At 34.2% G+C, this 20,176-nt stretch overlaps 4 protein-coding genes across 8 annotated transcripts; all 4 read left to right on the forward strand.

Moving 5' to 3' along the window:
* The first annotated feature begins 740 nt into the window (after window positions 1-740).
* LOC145617370 (uncharacterized) lies at window positions 741-8,131 on the forward strand. Of its 4 annotated transcripts, XM_081672060.1 has the most exons (7): window positions 2,165-2,408; window positions 3,651-3,902; window positions 4,276-4,487; window positions 4,973-5,225; window positions 5,460-6,198; window positions 6,396-6,524; window positions 7,049-8,124. In XM_081672060.1, exons 2-5 carry the CDS (start codon window positions 3,651-3,653, stop codon window positions 5,748-5,750), a joined length of 1,008 nt encoding a protein of 335 aa, XP_081528186.1. In that variant the 5' UTR covers window positions 2,165-2,408; the 3' UTR covers window positions 5,751-6,198; window positions 6,396-6,524; window positions 7,049-8,124. The 4 variants fall into 4 exon arrangements, with proteins under 4 accessions (XP_081528187.1, XP_081528186.1, XP_081528185.1 ...); XM_081672061.1 differs by lacking the exon at window positions 2,165-2,408 and adding an exon at window positions 741-1,087 and having other exon boundaries at window positions 6,396-8,128; XM_081672059.1 differs by having other exon boundaries at window positions 6,396-8,127.
* Window positions 5,942-10,728, forward strand: LOC145616110 (uncharacterized). The gene is made up of 6 exons (XM_081670817.1): window positions 5,942-6,001; window positions 6,489-6,524; window positions 8,178-8,429; window positions 9,696-9,838; window positions 10,186-10,438; window positions 10,588-10,728. The coding sequence occupies exons 1-6, from the start codon at window positions 5,942-5,944 to the stop codon at window positions 10,726-10,728; spliced, it is 885 nt and encodes a 294-aa protein (XP_081526943.1).
* Window positions 10,006-15,058, forward strand: LOC145617369 (uncharacterized). Its single transcript, XM_081672058.1, has 6 exons — window positions 10,006-10,438; window positions 10,588-11,403; window positions 12,222-12,469; window positions 13,296-13,507; window positions 13,890-14,160; window positions 14,617-15,058. The coding sequence occupies exons 3-6, from the start codon at window positions 12,224-12,226 to the stop codon at window positions 14,926-14,928; spliced, it is 1,041 nt and encodes a 346-aa protein (XP_081528184.1). The 5' UTR covers window positions 10,006-10,438; window positions 10,588-11,403; window positions 12,222-12,223; the 3' UTR covers window positions 14,929-15,058.
* A 2,301-nt stretch (window positions 15,059-17,359) lies between these two features.
* Window positions 17,360-20,176, forward strand: LOC145617795 (uncharacterized). 2 transcript variants are annotated; one of them, XM_081672545.1, is made up of 5 exons: window positions 17,360-17,508; window positions 17,622-17,843; window positions 18,490-18,701; window positions 19,173-19,434; window positions 19,680-20,176. In XM_081672545.1, the coding sequence occupies exons 2-5, from the start codon at window positions 17,631-17,633 to the stop codon at window positions 20,025-20,027; spliced, it is 1,035 nt and encodes a 344-aa protein (XP_081528671.1). In that variant the 5' UTR covers window positions 17,360-17,508; window positions 17,622-17,630; the 3' UTR covers window positions 20,028-20,176. The 2 variants fall into 2 exon arrangements, with proteins under 2 accessions (XP_081528671.1, XP_081528672.1); XM_081672546.1 differs by having other exon boundaries at window positions 17,631-17,843.

Genomic DNA, 20,176 nt, shown 5'->3' on the forward strand with positions numbered 1-20,176 from the left:
TTGAGTTTGATCATTTTGTGTCAAATGTGTTCTAAATTGGGGAGCAATTGGGTGTGCACTACAGATGTTTGATGAATTGCCTGACAGAAATGTTACTTATTAGTTGAAATTCGATGATCTTAGGTTTCTTAAAGGTGGAATTGATCAGTTTGGTACGTGTGATTTTCGATAAATTGCCCGAAAAAGACTTTGTGTCCTGTAATTTGATTGATGCTTATTGGAAATATGAAAAGTGAGGTTTCTCTAGTGTTATTTGATATGAAGTGTACAAAGAAAAGTGTATATATGTGCACAAGTAGCCAATCTTGTCCTAATTAAGAAAGACTTGGTTTATTTTGGAAGGTACTTAGTTCTAATGATCAATATGATGCTACTGCGTGTCTGCACCTGATTGTGTTTTTTCGTCGAAAGTCAATTTGGGTTATGTTAAGAAAGGCAAATGGGTAACAATTACGTAGTACATAGCAACAAAAACGAATTATTTCAATAATTTGGTTGAATGCATTTAGACGTACGGATATACCAAATTTGGGTGTAAGAGATTAGAGAATGTTATATTTCTCTTCAAGAGCATTTCTTAGAATGAATGTGGGTGATTAGAATTCTATGATATCTAGCGGCTCTGGCCTCGCAAGTCATGGCCTCTAGCAAGAAGCTAAGCTATTGTTGCAATACTTGTGGAAAAGATGGTTGTCGTACCTGTTGCTAACATTATGGTTGCATGATTGACTTTAATTGTGCATGGTACAGGAAGAAGCCCTTGAGATATGCCTACTGTCAGCATGGTTGTAGACCTGTAGTTTGATCCTTGTCAGTGACATGCTGGTTCGTGAATTCCTTGTAGGAAAGCAATGGATGCTTACTGCTTAGACCAACCATATGGCTCTCTAAGAAGAAGTCTAAAAGATATGATTCACAGGCTGAATATAGAAGGCTTTAAGCCTAATGTTGCTTTTGTACTTTCTTATATGTGACATGAAGACAAAGGGTATTGATCTTGAACGATTTATAAGGTCTACAACTGTCAGATTATCGTGAGGGAGCCAAAGCAAGTCCAGAATGCTTCTTGATCTTGTAACGATTTCTGGTGAGTCTCTTGGTTATCTGATGTTGAATTGTTTCGATATATTAGTAGTCGTCATAGTCTAAGAAATATGAAGTAGGCATAGTAACCAAAATCTTAGTTTGTGGTCCATGGATATTGTCACCTGTCCATGTCCAGCATTTAACTGATAGTTAATTGAATGAACCAATTTGATGAACTAATTACATTAACTGCCTTTATTAATACGGAATTGTATTTAGTTCGATATAGTTGATTACATTAGTTGATTTAGCAAGTATTGTAGTACTCTTGTTCAGAGGCCATTCTATTCATTTATGTGGAAATTGGGATGGCTATGGCTTCATTGCCACATAGAGTACTAGGTTATCTGCAATCTGTATGCAAACTTATTCAAAATATTACTTTCTTGGGGGTTTGTGGTTGTCATTGGTGGTGTTGTCTTGGTCGACCTAGTGTCATTATCAGTGTTGTTACTAATACACATCTTATCTTTGTTCTTGAATCAAAACGTTGCGTGTAGCTCTTTAAAGCTCACCTTTTATTGTTGATTTAAGATTAAATCAAATAAGAAAAAGTTAGTTTATATCATATCAATAGAATTAAGGTGAACTATACAGGGCTTTAAAATTCATAAACCTTCACGTATTCCGATATTAGAGTCAATTGGAATTATTTAGAATGGTTATCTGTCAAACGACCAAATTGTATTAAAAATATATTTTAAAGCAACCCATAGTATATGAAATATAGTAGAAAGGTTGGTTGCAAGTGATGCTCCTAGCCTCAAAGTTTGAAATGAAGAATAACATAAACTGCTTCCTATATAAATAATTAAATTCTTTGTTAATCCCCTTAAGAATGCAGTGTAACATTTCTATCAAAAGTTGAATTGCAATCGGATTCTACTTGATCTTTCTATTTTTCTGTTCTTGAAGAATTCTGTGCCCTGTCAACAGAAATTTCAGACACGTTAGTCTTCACTAAAATAGTCACTTTCTCACTTGTCAGTTGTCTCTTAAAAATTAATAAAGTAATGAAATACTTGCTTTGATAAGATTAATAAATGGCTTATCATATGGCATTATTGGGCACGTATATAAATGGCATTTAATAAATAAATCATAAACTAATGCTCTTTTTACTAGAAATTCAGTAAACATATGATGTAGTGTACTAGTGTGGTCTCAGCAAAGTATCTGGGATTCAGGGTCATTTTCTACTGACAGCCGATCTACTACTGTTGGTTCATTTTCTGGAGTTTCTTGTTCTTGTTCTTCTGCTTCTGCTTCAACATAAAAGTAAACTTTTGTTTGTTCATTTCTCTATCAAATCTTACTTTAAGGTAATCTGCTTTTATCTTTTGGGCTTTTGGTTTTTTCTTGAATCGAATGGGGTATTGAATTTGTCATCTTTATCTTGTATGGTTTTTTTTTCTAGGAAGGAAGAAATCAATGTAAAAAATGGTTTTTTGTAAGCAATCATCTAGAAACTTGAGTGATCTATATACTGGGAAGGATAAGATTCTAGAAAAAAAACAGAAGTAACTTGCTGGATTTATATCCATGACCATGTAATTCTAGTGGTTGAAAATGGTTATGAGCGCATTATTTTTGTTTTTAGATTTACAAGCTTTTCAGTGAGATTAACCCAGTTTTAGACATTCACCTTGAAAATTGAAATTAAACATGTTGTTTAGTAAAATATCCAGGTAGGTAAAGTGTTAATTAAGTATCTAAACTTCTGCCTTCAAAAGAATTAAGTATCCAAACTTCTACTCAATATGCTATAAATCTGGCTTATTTGCGATATGTTATAAATTTGGCTTATCATTGTTTGGCTTATCATTGTGATATGTTATAAATTTGGCTTATCATAATATTATTGTATTCTACGCGATATGTTATTAATTAGTATGGTATAAATTTGGCTTTATCATTATATTCTACTCGATATGTAGTTAAGGTGGAAATATCTTATAATAATGTATCCAAACCTCTGCTTTTTGTGAGAGTTATGGAGTTTTTTTTTTAATCCCTTTCATTGGTGCATCTATTACCTTTTAGATTGTGCATCTATATTTAGCTAAAGGATTATGGATAGATACTTTAGCAATACAAGAAGGGTAAGAGCAATTTGATATCTGAATTTTCAGTATTCTGGCCGTCTACGTTGAAAGTGCCAGTGGAAGTTAGGAAAAAAAAAAAAAAAAATTTTGATTCATTGGTTTATTTTTAAGCTAATTTAAATTTTAGAAAGTAATTTTAACATTCAGAAAAATGAGATTATAAGAATACCTGGCCTTACTGTCTTAATGTTAAGTATTGTCCTAACATGAGCTGATTTAAGATGATCTGAATCATAAATCATACCCCTTTACGCGAGAGAAACTATCAGAATTATGGACAGTTCACATTAATTTCTAATTTTTCTAGTATTTTTCTAAAACTGATCTCTTTACTGAAATTCTCAGAGCAGGTTAAGTTGCCTTCAAGTGAATGAAATATGATGTACAAGTATCTGATATTGAATGAATATCTGCATCTTTGTCCAATAAACGAGATGATTATATTTCCTTTTTCTTCAGATGTTTGTACAGATAGCTGTATCCGTTGTTACTGTTCTTCTGGGTTTTGTTTACAAGGCGATACAACCTCCCCCTCCAAAAGTATGCGGCTCACCTGGTGGTCCTCCTGTGACTTCACCAAGAATCAAACTCAGTGATGGCAGGCATTTGTCATATAGAGAAGCAGGAGTCAGCAAAGATGAGGCTAAGCACAAGATCATTGTCATTCATGGCTTTGCTAGCTCCAAGGATCAAAGTCTACCCATCTCTCAAGTATGAATTAACACTATTTCATTCCCTGCCCGCTAGAGCACAGAGACAAAAAGAAAAAATATACGAAGTATCTTCTTTACTTATAATGTGTTCTGTTTTTCATAAAATGCATAGAAGCACTTTTTTTAGCTCACATATGCCTAAATTAAATAAACATTTATATCCTAATTGGTAGGATTGAGTTGTCTTCTTTTATGAGGAGAATTGTTTAATCACCATGCCCAACATTTTAGACAAGTGATAGCTTCTGTCATAATTTTGTAGTGAAAGATGGTTCTTTTGAAAGTATAGAAAGACCTGTATTCCAAACATCGCCTAGTTTCAATTTTTCTTTGACATTGATGCCTTTCTTGCACAATCTATTGGTTACCAGGAACTTGCAGAGGAGCTAAAACTATACTTCCTGTTTTTTGATAGAGCTGGCTATGGAGAGAGTGATCCCTATCCTAACCGCTCTGTGAAAAGTGAAGCATATGATATTCAAGAACTTGCTGATGCATTGCAGCTAGGATCCAAGTTTTATGTCATTGGAATCTCCTTGGGAGCTTGCTCTGCATACAGCTGTATGAAATACATCCCACACAGGCACGAAACTCACATTGTACTGCCCCCAACAATAACTGGATGGTGGAGGCATATACACAAAGCATCAAGCCTAACTTCAAAGAACATGAAAACTAACTCCGATGAACATATACGCTAATGAACATAAACTCCAATGAACATAACACACATCATCTTAGTTATAGCTCATATGTTCATTGGAGTTTATGTTCATTGAAGTTAGTCTTCGTATTCTTTGAAGTTAGTAATGTTCAACGTATTGCACAATGAGCACTGTGCATATGCCTCCGCCATCATTGTTGCACCTCCCATATAACATTCTAAGCTGTCATAGAGCTAAGCTAACATGTCCTTTTTACTATAGTTTTTCTCTGAAGTTAGGACCCACACACACCATGTCAACTTAGCTCTATGACAGAGAAGTACTTTAATATGTAAATGATACCCCTCTGAAAAACCCTGCTGCGGTCTATGGATAGCATTGTAATCATTAACCATATCAACAGATTGGCAGGGATCTCCTTAGTTGTTCCATTTGTCAACTACTGGTGGCCTGGTTTTCCTTGTTCCAGAGAATGTTTTAGGGGGCTTCGTCTGCAAGACCAATGTACCTTTGGAGTGGCACGTTATGCTCCTTGGTTGTTCTACTGGTGGATGACTCAAAAATGGTTCCCTTCATTAAGCCTCTTGTCTGGTGATCCATCTGTTTTCAGTCAACAAGATTTGGAAATTATGAAGAATATGCCACAAGCTCCCCAGGTAGGTTAGATAACATGTTTTTTCTTTTTCACTTGATCAATTCTACTTTATTTCTCTTTTTTTTTTAATGTGTTGTGGGGGGTTGGGGGGTGGTTTGCAAACTGATTTGGTCTATTACTCTATTACAAAGGTTAATAGTTTGTTCTTTTATTTATAAAATGAGAACACAGGCAATAGAACAATATTTTCAAATGAAGAACAATCTAATGTTTCAATATCACTTGTAAACCTCAGGATAAAAGCCGTCAACAAGGTGATTTTGAATCTCTTCATCGAGATATTATGGTCGGTTTTGGGACATGGGAATTTGATATCCTGGATTTAAAAAACCCTTTCCCTGGCTATGAAGGTTCAGCTCACATCTGGCAAGGTTATGAGGACAAAATAATTCCTGTTCAAATGAATCGCTATATCTCGAAAAAGCTTCCGTGGATTAAGTATCATGAAGTTTCTGATGGTGGACATATGTTCATCAGTGATCAGAGCAGTTTTGAATCTATCCTAAGAGCGCTTCTGTTTGAATAGTTCCCATCCTACATGCCTTGAATTTGTTTGCAGATTGCCATTGGTCTGGACTTTGTAATAACTGGGAATAACATTTTAAATAATTTATACCCCCGTCTGGTGTGATATTTAATCTGGGTGTTGCTGATTCAATAAACATGATTTATGCATATCTACTCTACATTTCACGTATTTCATGTGAATGTTTTGAAATGCTGATGTTGGGTTTGTATGAAGTTTTAACTACTGAGAAGATTTGCCGGTTGCCACAGGTGTGTGTTTAAAAGTGGTATACCAGGAGGTTAAAGGGCATGTCAGTATTTGTTTAAAAAATTTTGTTTAATTTGGAATGCATTCCTTTTTTGCTTTCTAATCTATGTATCAATGTTATAATGCCAAAAGAAGAAGCACGACTTTCAGAAGCAAGGCAAATTCAGGCAGTTAATTATTCTTGGAGAAGTGAAGAAAGGTGTGGAAAGTTCATGTGTAATCTCTTACATCTAACATATATTCATATTTGTTCTTTCAAAAAAAAAATTATTCATTTTTATTCTAGAGACATACTTTTTTTATTTCTAGCCATGTCTAAGTCTCGTATATGCATATGAGCTTTTTATTCAGCTTAAAGGAATAACAAATTAACAACCAGAGAAAACCATTTTGCAGGTTACATAGTTCATACTTGTTTCAATATTGAGGCATACCATGCATGTATTAGGATGTTTCTTATCATGACTTCTGAGCTTCTGTAACTTGAAGAATGCAAACAACTCACCAACCTGTGTCTCTGGACAGGTATGTATCAAAATATTAGGGTAAATCAAAGTATCTTTAAGAATAAATTAATGTAAAATGTCTAAATTGTGTTGAATAGAATATTCAAAGTGAGTAAGTGACCAAATAATACTATGAAATGGAGGGTAGTATTTATTTTTATTTTTTTCCACTTTTACTTTTACTTTTACTTTCCTCCTCTTTCTAGATATAGAACAACAATTTGGAATGCAATGTGCCTATTTAATGGAACGTTCAATTGCAGTTGGTTTCTAGACATTCAACTTCTCTATTCCTGGAGATTTATAATATTATATGCCCTGTCAATGGAAAGTTAGACACGTTACTACGTTAGTCTTCACAAAACGCAATCACTTATCTCAAAAAAAAAAAAAAAAAAAAAAAAGGTGAATACTTGTTGTGGTAAAATTAAGAATTGCTTTTCATTTGGCAATAATATAAATATTAGTACTAGAATTAATTATACCTTGAATGAATGCTTCTCCCACTAGAAATTCAGTATAATCTGCTAAAGTGACTTTCAGAAAAGTATCTGGGATCCTGAGTCATCTTCCACAGACAGCAGATCTCCTGCTCTTGGTTCATTTTCTGGATTTTTAGCATAAAGGTAAATGTTTTTGTTCATTTCTTCGTAAAATCTTGCTTTTGTTAAACTACTTTTATCTTTTGGGCTGTTTTTGTCCTTGAATGAGATTTTGAATATTGTCATCTTTGCTCTATATGTTTGTTATTCCTAGGAATGAAAAATGTGAAAAATGGATATGTATCAATAATCTCAGACTCTTGAGTTATCTGCCAGGGAAGGATAAAACACTGGAAAAGATAAAAAGTCCTGGTGAATTTTAAACTATGATCATATAATTCTAGTTGTTGAAAGTGGTTATGAACACACAGCTTTTAAAGTTTTTTTTAGTGAAGATTAGCTCACAATTTTATTCCTTCTACCCTGGAAATTGAAAATAAGCATGCTGTTTAGTAGAGAATTTATGTGGTTCTAGTGTTAGTTTATTTTTTCAAGTGATATATAATGAGCATATAGCATATTTGGCTTATCATTACATACTTGTATTCTATTTGGTATATTGGTGCAAAAGATATCAATGTATGTATTTAGAGACAAAGAGCTTCATTTCGGCTCCTAATATATCAAGTGCTACAACTTTCAGTCCTGGGCCTTCCATGCATATAATTGATATATGTGTACTGTGTACAGACCTTGACTATAAATTATAAATATACGGATTCATGGACAGATTTAACATCAGATAGCAGACTGTCTTTTTCTCAATTTAACATTAACAAGAAGGGCAAAGACATTCTGCTATCTGATTTTTGAGTATTCTGGCAGTATATGTTTGTGGTGCTAGTGTAAAATGTAAATTGATTCATTGGTTCCTTATAATAAAGCTAAAGTGATTATTAGTTTTGGAAAATGAGACCATGAATACATGGCCTTAGCTTTATGTATCAGTATCTAGTGATGTTCTAACATGACCTTGAATCTAGATGATATGAATCATAATCATACCCTTTACTCCTGAGAAAATGTCCAGCATTATGTATATGGTTTACAGTTGATTCTACTTTTCCTATTGATTTCGGATGACTTATGGTGCATCTGGCATTGATTGAATGTCTGGTTTGTTTCTTCAGATGTTTCTACAGATAGCTGTAGCCTTTGTTACTGTTCTTCTGGGTTGTTTTTACAAGGCTATTAAGCCTCCCCCTCCGAAAATATGTGGTTCACCTGGTGGTCCTCCTGTCAGTTCACCAAGGATCAAACTCAGTGATGGCAGGCATTTGTCATATAAGGAGGCAGGAGTCAACAAAGATGAGGCTAAGCACAAGATCATAGTCATTCATGGCTTTGGTAGCTCCAAAGATCAAAGTCTACCCATCTCTCAAGTATGAATTCACATTACTTTATCCCCTAGGACTAAAAGAAAAAGATATTTGCTTAGATTTGTTCTGTTTTTCATGATTTGCATAGAAGCACTTTATTTTTTTTAAACTCACATATGCACATTATAAATAAATGTTACTCCGTATATCCTAATTGGTGAGATTGGGTTGTCTTCTCTATGAGGAGAACGTTGGTGAAATTTCATAGATATTACCTGATCACCATGTCTACCATTTTAGGCAAGTGATACCTTACTACCTTAGGTCACACAATTTTATAGTGACATTTGTTCGAAAAATTTCCAAGGGACAAATCTTAATTTCACTTCTATTTACACACTTTTGAAAAAAACAAGCACTGGACATTATAGTTCTGAAGTTTTGACCAGTTTACATTTGACCTTCTTATTAGAATAGGAACAATGAGTTTAATGAGGATACATAATCTTGTTTAATCTCTTTGACGGACATCATTTATTGGGTTGGTCCGACCAAGAAAAGCAGTATTGAGTGGCATATCATGCCTAGACTCAACTCAATCTGCTGAATTTTCAACATTAGTACGTTAAGATATCCTGGATTTGACTAACATATAAATCTGGAGTTCACTACCAGAAATAGAGCTACCCAACCCTCCTCACAGCTGGAATTTTTAATTTTGTGAGTTGCCACCTTGCTTAAGGGTCTGCTTATCTTGTTAAAGAGCAACAAGGGGTGGGTGTTTCATGCTGGGGGCTACGTTATTTCTTAGGTGGAATGCTGTACATGGAAAAAAGGGTGCCATATTAACTTTGAATAATGTCTATTTCTCAAACTTCTGTGTTGGAGACAAAGTAAAGAGACAAGTTTCTAATTATGGAAATTATTAAACACTTTTCTTCAATTTATTAATGACTGTCATTACTAGAACCTTTATTACTTCATGCACCAGAACCTCCAGCCGTCTGTTGCCTTTTTTTTTTTGGAGAATAAAGTACACTATTAGACTGTTTACTACAAAACGTTGAGCTAATTAAGATAATAGTGCAGAACTTTGAAGCATTTTGTAAGAAGTGGATGGTTAGACAACTTAAATATTCATGGGCACAAAAGATAAATTTGTGATATAATAAACAGACCATCTCCAGCATATGTGCTTCACCACAATGTCATCTAACCATTCCTAGTTTTAATTTTTCTTTGACATTAATGTAGTTCCTAAACATTTTTTTAGACCATGGATTGATAATCCTATGTTGAATTAAACTTGCACAACCTATTGGTTGGCAGGAACTTGTGGAGGAGCAAAAGCTATATTTCCTTTTTTATGATAGAGCTGGCTATGGAGAAAGTGACCCCTATCCAAATCGCTCAGTGAAAAGTGAAGCATACGATATACAAGAACTCGCTGATGCATTGCAGCTAGGATTCAAGTTTTATGTCATTAGTATCTCCATGGGCGCTTACCCTGCATACAGCTGTATACATTACATCCCACAAAGGCACGACACTCAGATTTCACACCCCACCCCCTCCCCCCCCCCCCCCCCCCCCCCCAACCCTCACCCCAAGGCCCAAGGCTAAGTTGACATATATCATTTTGAGCTATCCCGAGCTAAGTTAACATGTCCTTCTCTACTAAGATTTTTCTCTCTACTTTTATATGCTAACTTAGCTCTGAGATGGAGAAAGTACTTTAATATGTAATTTTTACCCCTCTGAAAAACCCTGCTGCAGATTATGCTTTGATAGCATTGTAATTTTTTAACCATACCAATAGATTGGCTGGAATCTCCTTGGTTGTTCCATTTGTCAACTACTGGTGGCCTGGTTTTCCTTGTTCCAGAGAATGTTTTAGGGGGCTTCGTCTGCAGAACCAATGGACCTTTCGAGTGGCACGTTATGCTCCTTGGTTGTTCTACTGGTGGATGACTCAAAAATGGTTCCCTTCATATAGCCTTATGTCTGGTGATCCATCTAATTTCAGTCGACGTGATTTGGAAATTATGAGGAACATGCCACAAGATACACAGGTAGATTAGATGGCAGCTTTTTTTTTTCTTTTTTACTTCTACCCTTTCGGCCATATAGTTTTTTTATTTTATTTTTTTTTGGGCTATATCCACAACATTTTCTCAAATAAAAAACAATCTAATGCTTCAATGTTGATTGTAAACCTCAGGATAAAAGCTGCCAACAAGGTGATCATGAATCTCTTCATAGAGATATTATGGTCGGTTATGGGACATGGGAATTTGATCTCCTGGATTTAAAAAATCCTTTCTCTGGCTATGAAGGTTCAGCTCACATCTGGCAAGGCTAAGAGGACAAATTAGTTCCTTTTCAAATGAATCGTTATATCTCGAAAAAACTTCAATGGATCAAGTATCATGAAGTTCCTGATGGTGGACATCTGGTCATGTGTGATCAGAGCATTTTTGAATCCATCTTAAGAGCACTTCTGCTTGAATAGTTTCCATCCTATATGCCTCTAAATTTTATGCAAACTGCCATTAGTCTGGATTTTGTAATAATTGGTACATTTTTTTTTTTAAAAATTATTTCTACTCCTGCTATGAATTTTGATCTGAGTATTGCTGTTTCAATAAACATGGTTTATGTGTATCTATTCTACTTTTCACACTTTCCATGTGAAAGTTTTGAACTGACTGACGTTGGGTTTGTTGTGTTTGTTGAATTTGTTATTGATGGTTTTGAGGAAATTGGACTTATCTGAAGTTGTAACCGCTGAGAAGGTTAGCAAGTAGCCACAAGTATTTCAATGTGGTATTCCAGGAGGTTAAAATGGCATGCATTTCATTTTTTTTTTTTTTTGTTTATTTCAATTTTTGGAATTCGATTCTTGTTTGTTTTAGATCTAGTCTTCAATCTTATAATGCCAAGAGAAGAAGCACAACTTTACAGAAAGCTGGAGCACTGACTACGTAGAGGCAAGGTAGATTCAACTAGTTGATTACTTTTGGAGAAGTGAAGAAAGGTGCGGGAATTTATGCCTATTTTCTTACATTAATCTTCATTTCTGTTCGGGAGACATTTTTTTTTTCCTTACCATGTCTAAGTCTCATAGATGCATATGCTCTTTTTATCAGCTAAAATGATTAAATATCAGACAACCATTTTGCAGTTTTATGATTATATTTGTTTATATATAGACGTATTAGGATGTAGCCCTGTGAATTTCAGTAACTTGAAGAGTGCATATAACTCACCTACCTGTGTGTTGGTGTTGTGGCTAATTAATGAGAGTCATTTGTTGATGAGATTTTTTATTGGCAAAGTGTTCTTATTATAACTTAATGTTAGACTGAGGTGACTTGTATTTGGGTGTAATTTCTTGCCTTTTTTAGGTTAGTTTTAGTTTCTCACGATAAGTTACTGTGAGAATCTCAAAATGAGGTTTTTATTTTCATCTATCCTTGAAGATATGCATTATCAGAAGAGATTTTGTTTTAATATCAACATAATCCTTATGATCTGATCTGATATGATATGTATTGCATTACTTCCTTTTTAGTACAAGGATCACAGAAGATCACCTAGATATTCATAGTTTTTAGTGTAATCCTATCATCTGTTATTTGCATATCTTTTTCTTCCTTTTACTCCTCATTTGGATCTTACAAGTTAGAAGTCTCTGGTGTGTGTCAAAATATTTTATCATTTCTTCATATTTCTGTTAAATTATTTGATATAGTTCATGCTCTTGTCCTGTTGCTTCAATTTGCCCTTTTCTAGAAATTTTATTGCTGGCATTCTTCAACGTTTCTGCCTGATTAGTTAAGCCGGTTATTGCAGATATGTGGATAGCCGCGATTTTCACTCTGGTTGTTGCTGGGGGAATATATCAGATGGCAAAACCACCTCCTTCAAAAATATGTGGTTCACCTAATGGTCCTCCGGTAACATCGCCTAGAATCAAATTGAGGGATGGAAGGTACTTGGCTTACAAAGTCCGAGGAGCTGCAAAAGAAATTGCTAAACACAAAGTCTTCATCACTCATGGTTTTACTTCCTCAAAAGACCTTTATATACCTTTGTCTGATGTAAGAATTAATCTGCCTAAATCCCTACAAATTTTGCTTGCATTTTGTTTTTTTTTTTTTTTTGGAAAAGTTAAAAAATATATTAATTCTCCAAAAGGTTACACCAATACAGCTGCTAATCAAGCAGCACTAAAACAAACCAACACACACTATACAAAATCAACAAAACTAGCTATACATCATCTTCCTAAACCATTCCACATTTCTTCTACTAATCTTAGCAGGGAGGACAAACTCAATTCTTTGCCTAATATCTACCAAAAGCTCTTCAATCACCTTCTCAGGACATCTGATACACTTGTCCCACACAGCCCTATTCCTTTCCTTCCATATAACATACAGCAAGCCTGCATAAACAGCTTGAAAAACCTGCCTTTTGAATCTACCAGCAATCAGATTCAGAGCATCATTACACTCCTCTAATTAGCTAGGATCCAACCTCACCTTCAGCCTATGAGCTAGCAAATTCTTGCACATCCTAGCATACTCACACTCAAAATACAGATGCTCAACACATTCATCAGCCTTCTGACAGAGAGGACAGCTAGCATCAGCACTTACCCCAATTCTGAACAGGAAAGCCTTAACTCTGATTTTTTTTCTCAATGCTAGCATCAGCTTGCATTTTGTTAGTCTTGGTACCTATATTTGTTTTAAGAACTCTCCCTATTATCTTTCTTTCTATGTCCTGTGAACAGAATAATTTTAACATATCCAATTTGTTTCGTATTTGCTTGCTTCTCATATTCTTATCTGACAATTTTGACACACAATTAGAGTTACTCTTTGAAATTTATGCTAATATACTCGAGTTTCATGCTTGCAGGAATGGTTGCAAGATATGGGCATATGTCTCATTACTTTCGACAGACCAGGATACGCTGAAAGTGATCCAAATCCTCATCGCTCACCAAAAAATGATGCTCTAGATATTGAAGAACTTGCTGATCAATTAGAGCTTGGCCCTAAGTTCTCTGTCCTTGGACTCTCCATTGGTTCATACCCTGCTTGGGGTTGCCTCAAATACATACCTCACCGGTACATAACTATTTGTTTTGCTCTTCCTTTTTACCCCACACTAAGCACAAATATAGACTTCGTTTATGCTTCAAAATAATGAAAATGTGGTCACATTCGATTTCAATCATTTTTTAGGAATTTAGCAATGTCATTACTTTTGAATTTTCAATCATCATACCAAATTAGTTTTTCTTTTGAATTTTCAATCATCATTTTTAGAGCATCACAGAAGTTAATAAAGTTAAAATCTTAACATAGTGACCTATGATGTAACAGAGATAAATTAAATTTGGCTATTATGTGGCAATCAATGATACAATGAACTATTCAAGATGAAATAATTTTCTCTTGGAATGAATAGAATGCATCAAATTCACCCTGTATAATTTTTTTTCTGCAGGCTGGCAGGTGTGGCATTTGTAGTTCCAGTTATCAACTACTGGTGGCCTTCGCTTCCTTCTGAATTACGCAGCAAAGCATATAGTAAGTTGCCATTGCTGGAACAATGGAGACTCCGGTTCATCCATTATGCCCCTTATCTAGCATGGTCGATGCAACGATGGATAAGTTTCCCTTCTATATATACTGTTCTGAAGAACAACCCTGAAGCTTACAATAAGAACGACCTAGCTGTTATGGAACTCTTAGCACGAGCACCGGCTCCTGATAAGGCAATATTTCTCAACCCTTTTCTTTTTCTAACTTTTTTTAGGTGATGTCCTCAATCTATAATATACTTGTAATATGAGCAAATTGTTGAAAATCAAGTTAATTTCAGTGCAAAGAAATTTAAAGTCATGCAATCTCAAGAAGCCCTGTTGATTAATTAGAATTTTTCATGAATTTAGGTGCACTAAGTTTCTAATCAACTTTGGTTGTTAATAAAAAAAAAATTAAAAAAATAAAACAGAGGATTATTGTTTTCATCACTTTAATATGATCCTATGAAGTCTATAATATGTCTGAATTAATCAAATATTTGAATAGAAGATGGAAATTCTTGGCAGTGTAGCAGAAATCCTTTGAATATGTTTTTCTTCTTTATAGGCTTTTTATAATTTAAATCCATCTATATAGTTATATTTTCAGAAATTTTGACATGAGATTGTGATTGTGTCTCCATGCAGGGCAAGACAGACCAGCAAGGTATATACGAGTCCTCATACCGAGATTTTGTAGTCGCGTATGGTTCCTGGGACATCAATCCGTTGGAACTAACCAACCCATTTCCTGAAAACAGCAGCTCTGCAGTTCACTTGTGGATAGGATGTGAAGATCGCATTGTTGATACAGAATTATCGAACTATCTTGCTCGAAGACTGCCTTGGATCCAGACTCATGAAGTTCCATATGGTGGGCATCTTTTCGTGCATGACAAGGATCACTTGGGAATGATCTTAAAATCACTGGTACTTGGAGAAAAACCTTCTTTTGAGTAGGCTTATTCAGTTGGCCTTAATAATGTTGGAAGTTTGGTTTGCTGTTTGTTTTTCCTGTTGTTTTTATGAACTGTGGTTTCTCATTCAGTGTCTCCCAGAAAAAAACTTATGAAGTTTATGCTTCGAACATGTAATATTTTCGCTATGTTGGGATGTCCTTTTTTCCCCTTGTATCTATCTTACTTGCATCCTCAAGACTTTAACCAATTAAAAAGTTGATATCTACGTAGGAAATCAAATACAAGATGGATATAATGACTTAATCTATATTAAGGATGATTTAACACAATTCAAGGTTTGTTAGATTAAGAAATTTTGAAAATGTCAAAATTGCTGATTTAATGTTGATGTGTTAAATTTCTAATCATAAAAAAGACAATAACTTAAGGAGTTTACTTTGTTGAATAAAAGCAGAGGATGCAAACTATTTATAATTAAATAAAATAATTTCAACCCAAGTAATAGGTAGAGTACTAGAATACTATGCATTTTTAATGCATAAGAAACTAGTTTAAGAGTGCCCAAGAGTGGTTAAGAAAGATAATTTAGTACTATAGTTGTTGTTGACTGCTTTATCTTTTGAGCCTTGAAGTGATGGTCCAATCTAGAAGAGAGTGGGATAAAATAGGAGAATATCCTCAAGTAATGGTATAGAAATTATTATGTCGTGGTTTTTTGGGACCCAAGTTTTGGTTTTGCCTAGATCATCAAATGTCTAGGTCTATAGGATATTCAATATCAATCCTACACTATTACGTTTAAGCTAATATAATACATAGGTGACATGGATGCCTCAAGCTCACAAATTATGCACATTATATACACGACTACACGAGCAATGGTCACTTTATATCAGAAGAAAGGATGTGAGTTGGGTGGTCGGGCGGGCAGATGAGGATGTTGGTCCCAATTTCTACTTATAACCTATTGCATCTTCATCTTTAGTTCCTACAAATCATATTGGAAACAAAAATAGAGTTATATTCACCTACGATTAAATTGGAAATTTATACCAGATAAGACTTGACTCACTTGATAAGGTTCTTATTTCAAATATTAGAGGTTTGGAATTCGAATCTTATCAAATGAGAGTGTTTGATAGCAGAGATTCCTTTATCCTTTACTCTCTTCCCAAGTTTCTAGCTAACAAATATTAGACTAAAAAATTATGAGGGTTAAGGTATGGTTAAGGTATTTCTCCTTATCATAAATATATCTTAAGTCCACACTAATATTGCACATCAATACTCCTTTTGACTTTATACAACAAATTTGAATTTACTTTGCTTCATACTCCCTCCGTCCCCTTTTGATAGTCCCTTATGGGCATTTTTCACGGAAATTAATAAACTCAAATAAGAATAGTTAAAGTACATTGAAAAAGTAAATTGACATTGGATATGCAAAAAAGTAGAGAGAGAAAGTAATAAAAGTACATGGGAAAACAAAATTTACATAGGAAATATAAATTTGCACAAGTATTGTTGCACATTGGAGGGAAGTTTGGTAAAAAAGTAATAATTATGGTTGTTGGAAAAAGCAAATGGGGTGAACATTTTGGGACTAAAATTTATCCATAAGGAACTATCAAAAGGGGACGGAGGGAGTATAAACTATGTTACTTAAGCCTTTCATATTAACTCAATTACGTGTGTATAATTTTTTGACATTTAGATATAAATACGACTCTTTGACTCTTCATTTTGAACCAAAGACATGTAAAATTTAAATCAGACACTTGAACACGTACTTGAGTTCGAGCAACATAGCTCATGAATAATCTAACCTTACAAATTTGAAAGAAAACTTATATATATTTCTACATGCAAAGCATACACACGCAACCAAAATTAAAAAGGAACAATTTTAGTTCATTTAGAACTTCCAAAGCATATTCTTAAGAACAAAAAGCATATTTTAAGTTTTCACACACTAGTCATTACTCGTCCACGGCACACCCTCATTAGCTTTGCTGAAAAGGCTCACATTTTGAAAATATTTGAGCTCATTCTCAACAAAATTCTCCAAAAAAAATTAGAGAAAACCATTACCAAAACAACACACAAGAATCTAGCAGCCATTAAAGTGCACAAAAACACAATACAATGTACAACCCCAAATTTCCTTTCTTTTCCAAGCACCCTTAGATACAATTCATAGAACCAGCTAAGTAATCTGTTTGTATCCTTTGTCAAAAAAAAAAAAAAAATTATTCAACAATCCATCCAATCATATTCCACTCTTTTTTATTTTAATTAATTTTCACCAAAACAATTATCTTACAAAAATAGTTTTATTTAAAAAACTTTTATCATTTCATTAATTTTCGAAAAGCCAATGAGAAAGATAATTATTTTTAAATTAGGAGGACAATGACTTATCTAATCTATACACTCGTTGTATATAAGACCTACCCTTAATGAACCAATGCGGTTCTTATTATATTTGGCAGCCACTACAAGAAAAAGGTGTGCGACAACATCGATTGGTCAGAAGGGCGCTAGAGAAAGAGGAAATCCCGGAAATATCTCTTCTTCCCAATTATTTGAAGATCTAAAACCCAAAAAGCCCACTTACAAGGTAAGTGAAAAAAATATCAATATTCATATTTTCAGCAATAAGAAGAAAAGAAATTCTTTCTTTAATTGGTACAAATTGAAAAAAAATCAAAACTTTATTGTAATTTTTGACAGCATTTGCAGATGGGTAATATCTCATGTGGAGGTCATGGAAGGAGGACTGCAAAGTCAATGGATGAGAGTGAATGTGAAATTACATCAACAAGAATTAGATTAAATGATGGAAGATTTTTGGCTTACAGAGAAATTGGAGTTCCTAAAGAACAAGCTGATTTCAAGATCATCATTGTTCATGGATTTGGCAGTAATAAAGACATGAGTTTTTCTGCACCTCAAGTAATCTTGAACCCCTTTTCAGATTTATGTTTATTTTTTGGATCTGAATTTTGATGGGTTTTAATCTGTTTTTGGAAATGAAATGGAGGGTGATTGGATGGATAATTGAATAAAGAAATTGGGTGCATTTATTTTTTCAAGTACAACAATTTTCTTGAGTAATTTTGAAGTAGAAAAAACCCCTTTTAATTTTGAGTTTTAATCAATCTTGGCGTATGAAAAGATTAATTTTGGATAAATGAATGAAAAAAGGAAGTGGGTGAATTTATTTTTATACAATACAACAATTTTCTTGTAAATTTGAGTAGAAAAACCCATATTTCATGTAATCTGGACTAAATTTTGGTTTGTGTGTGTGTCACTGCCATGGATTTGAAGTATTGTGATTACGTGGGTTGGATTTGAATTTCAGATGTCAACTTGTATATATTATTGGATATGAAAGTATTTATGTCATTGAGATAAAGCATATTCTTTTGTACCAAAATTTGCTGAGCAAAATTGGTCCCAAAAAAGAGGTACAATATATTCTAGTACTAGACAAACTAATAAATGGAGCAGAACTCAGAATAATCTTGAATGTATGATACAATCAATTGTTTGTTTGTGGCAGGATTATCTTGATTTACAATGATTTAGTTTTCAGGGGCTAATTGAAGAATTGAAGATGTATATGCTGCTATATGATAGAGCAGGCTATGCAGATAGTGATCCAAACCCTGAAAGGTCACTCAAGAGTGAAGCATTAGATATCGAGCAACTCGCGGATCAGTTAGAGTTAGGACCCAAGTTCTATGTGATTGGGGTGTCAATGGGATCATATCCTATTTGGAGTTGCCTCAAGTATATACCACACAGGCAAGTACTACGCTTTGTTAAGAGTTGCATTCTATGTTAGGAAACCATATTTCAATTCTGATCCCTGAATAGTTATCCCTGAATTGTTTTCCTAGAAGACAGTAAATTTTAGTAGCTTTCAATTGATATACAATAGCCTATATGTGATCATAGTGTTCATGGAAAAGTGAAATAAACAAAGCATTAGTCTAAAACCAGTTGAAAATGGAATCTTGCTCGTTTCATTTTTTGCCCTTTCATAAGTCTTGACAATCAGGTTGTCTGCCCTTATTGGAACTGATATAACTGGCTTAAAATTTGATTAATAACCTAACCTGTATGGCTCAGTAACTTCTTATGCTTATACGTCTGTCAAAGCTTGGCTGAGAAATTATCGATGTTTATCTCTTTCTTTTTCTCGAGCTTTGTTTCCTGTATTGGCTGTATCAAAACCTTTTCTCACTTTAAATTTATGAAATGATATTTGTGCAGGCTGCAAGGTGTAGCTTTGGTGGCTGCAGTTGTCAATTATTCCTGGCCCTCTCTCCCTAAAAGCCTAATCAAAGACGACTTCAGAAGAAATCTTGTTAAATTAACTCTTTTTGTTTTGAAACATATGCCAAGTTTACTATATTGGTGGATGAACCAGAAGTGTCTCCCTACGGCAAATGTAATGGAGAAGAATCCTGTGTTTTTCAGCGAAAGAGATCAGGAAGTTCTGAAAAGAACTCCAGGATTTGAGCTGCTCAGTGAGGTACATACTAATTCAGAAGTTAATATTTCATATACTAATCATGACCCATGTTTTTTGGACTTTTCATTTTACCTCAAGTAATCGACCAAAAACATGATTCTTTTCTTAAAATAAGAAATAAGTCTAACGCCCATGTCTCAATGATGCACACAAGTCTGAGAGTAACAAAGATCTTGACACATAGGTGTTTTATGAGTTCTAATGGTGACTATGGTGCTTTTGTCTCTCTGCTTTCCCCCCAACAGAACAAAATAGAGCAGAGAAGTATATTTGATAATCTTCGAGGTGACGTATTGGTGGGACTTAGTAAATGGGAGTTTGATCCATTGAAACTGAGCAATCCATTTCCCAAAGACGAGGGATCAGTTCATCTATGGGTAGGCTATGAAGATAAGGTTGTTCCAGTTGAACTTCAAAGACATGTGATGGAAGAATTACCTTGGATCAAGTACCATGAAATTCCTCATGGCGGCCATTTGATTGTATATGACACTGAAGTATGTGAATCCATCGTAAGGGCACTCTTGCTCAACGAAGAACCTGCAAAATATATACCGTTACCTGGTACTCCAAAGCTGATAACAGCATCATAATTTTTTAATTTTTTACATTTTTTATCTGTTGCACACTTGCACCTATACTCAATACTTGAATTGGTGATGATTTGTGAAGTAAAAAGTTAAAATCTGATTTGTAAAAAGAATGTATTTGATGTGTTATACGAAGTAGTTCTTATTCTGAA

Source organism: Chenopodium album, chromosome 26, assembly GCF_948465745.1.
Source record: "Chenopodium album chromosome 26, dcCheAlbu1.1, whole genome shotgun sequence".
In the NCBI taxonomy this organism is placed as follows: domain Eukaryota; kingdom Viridiplantae; phylum Streptophyta; class Magnoliopsida; order Caryophyllales; family Amaranthaceae; genus Chenopodium; species Chenopodium album.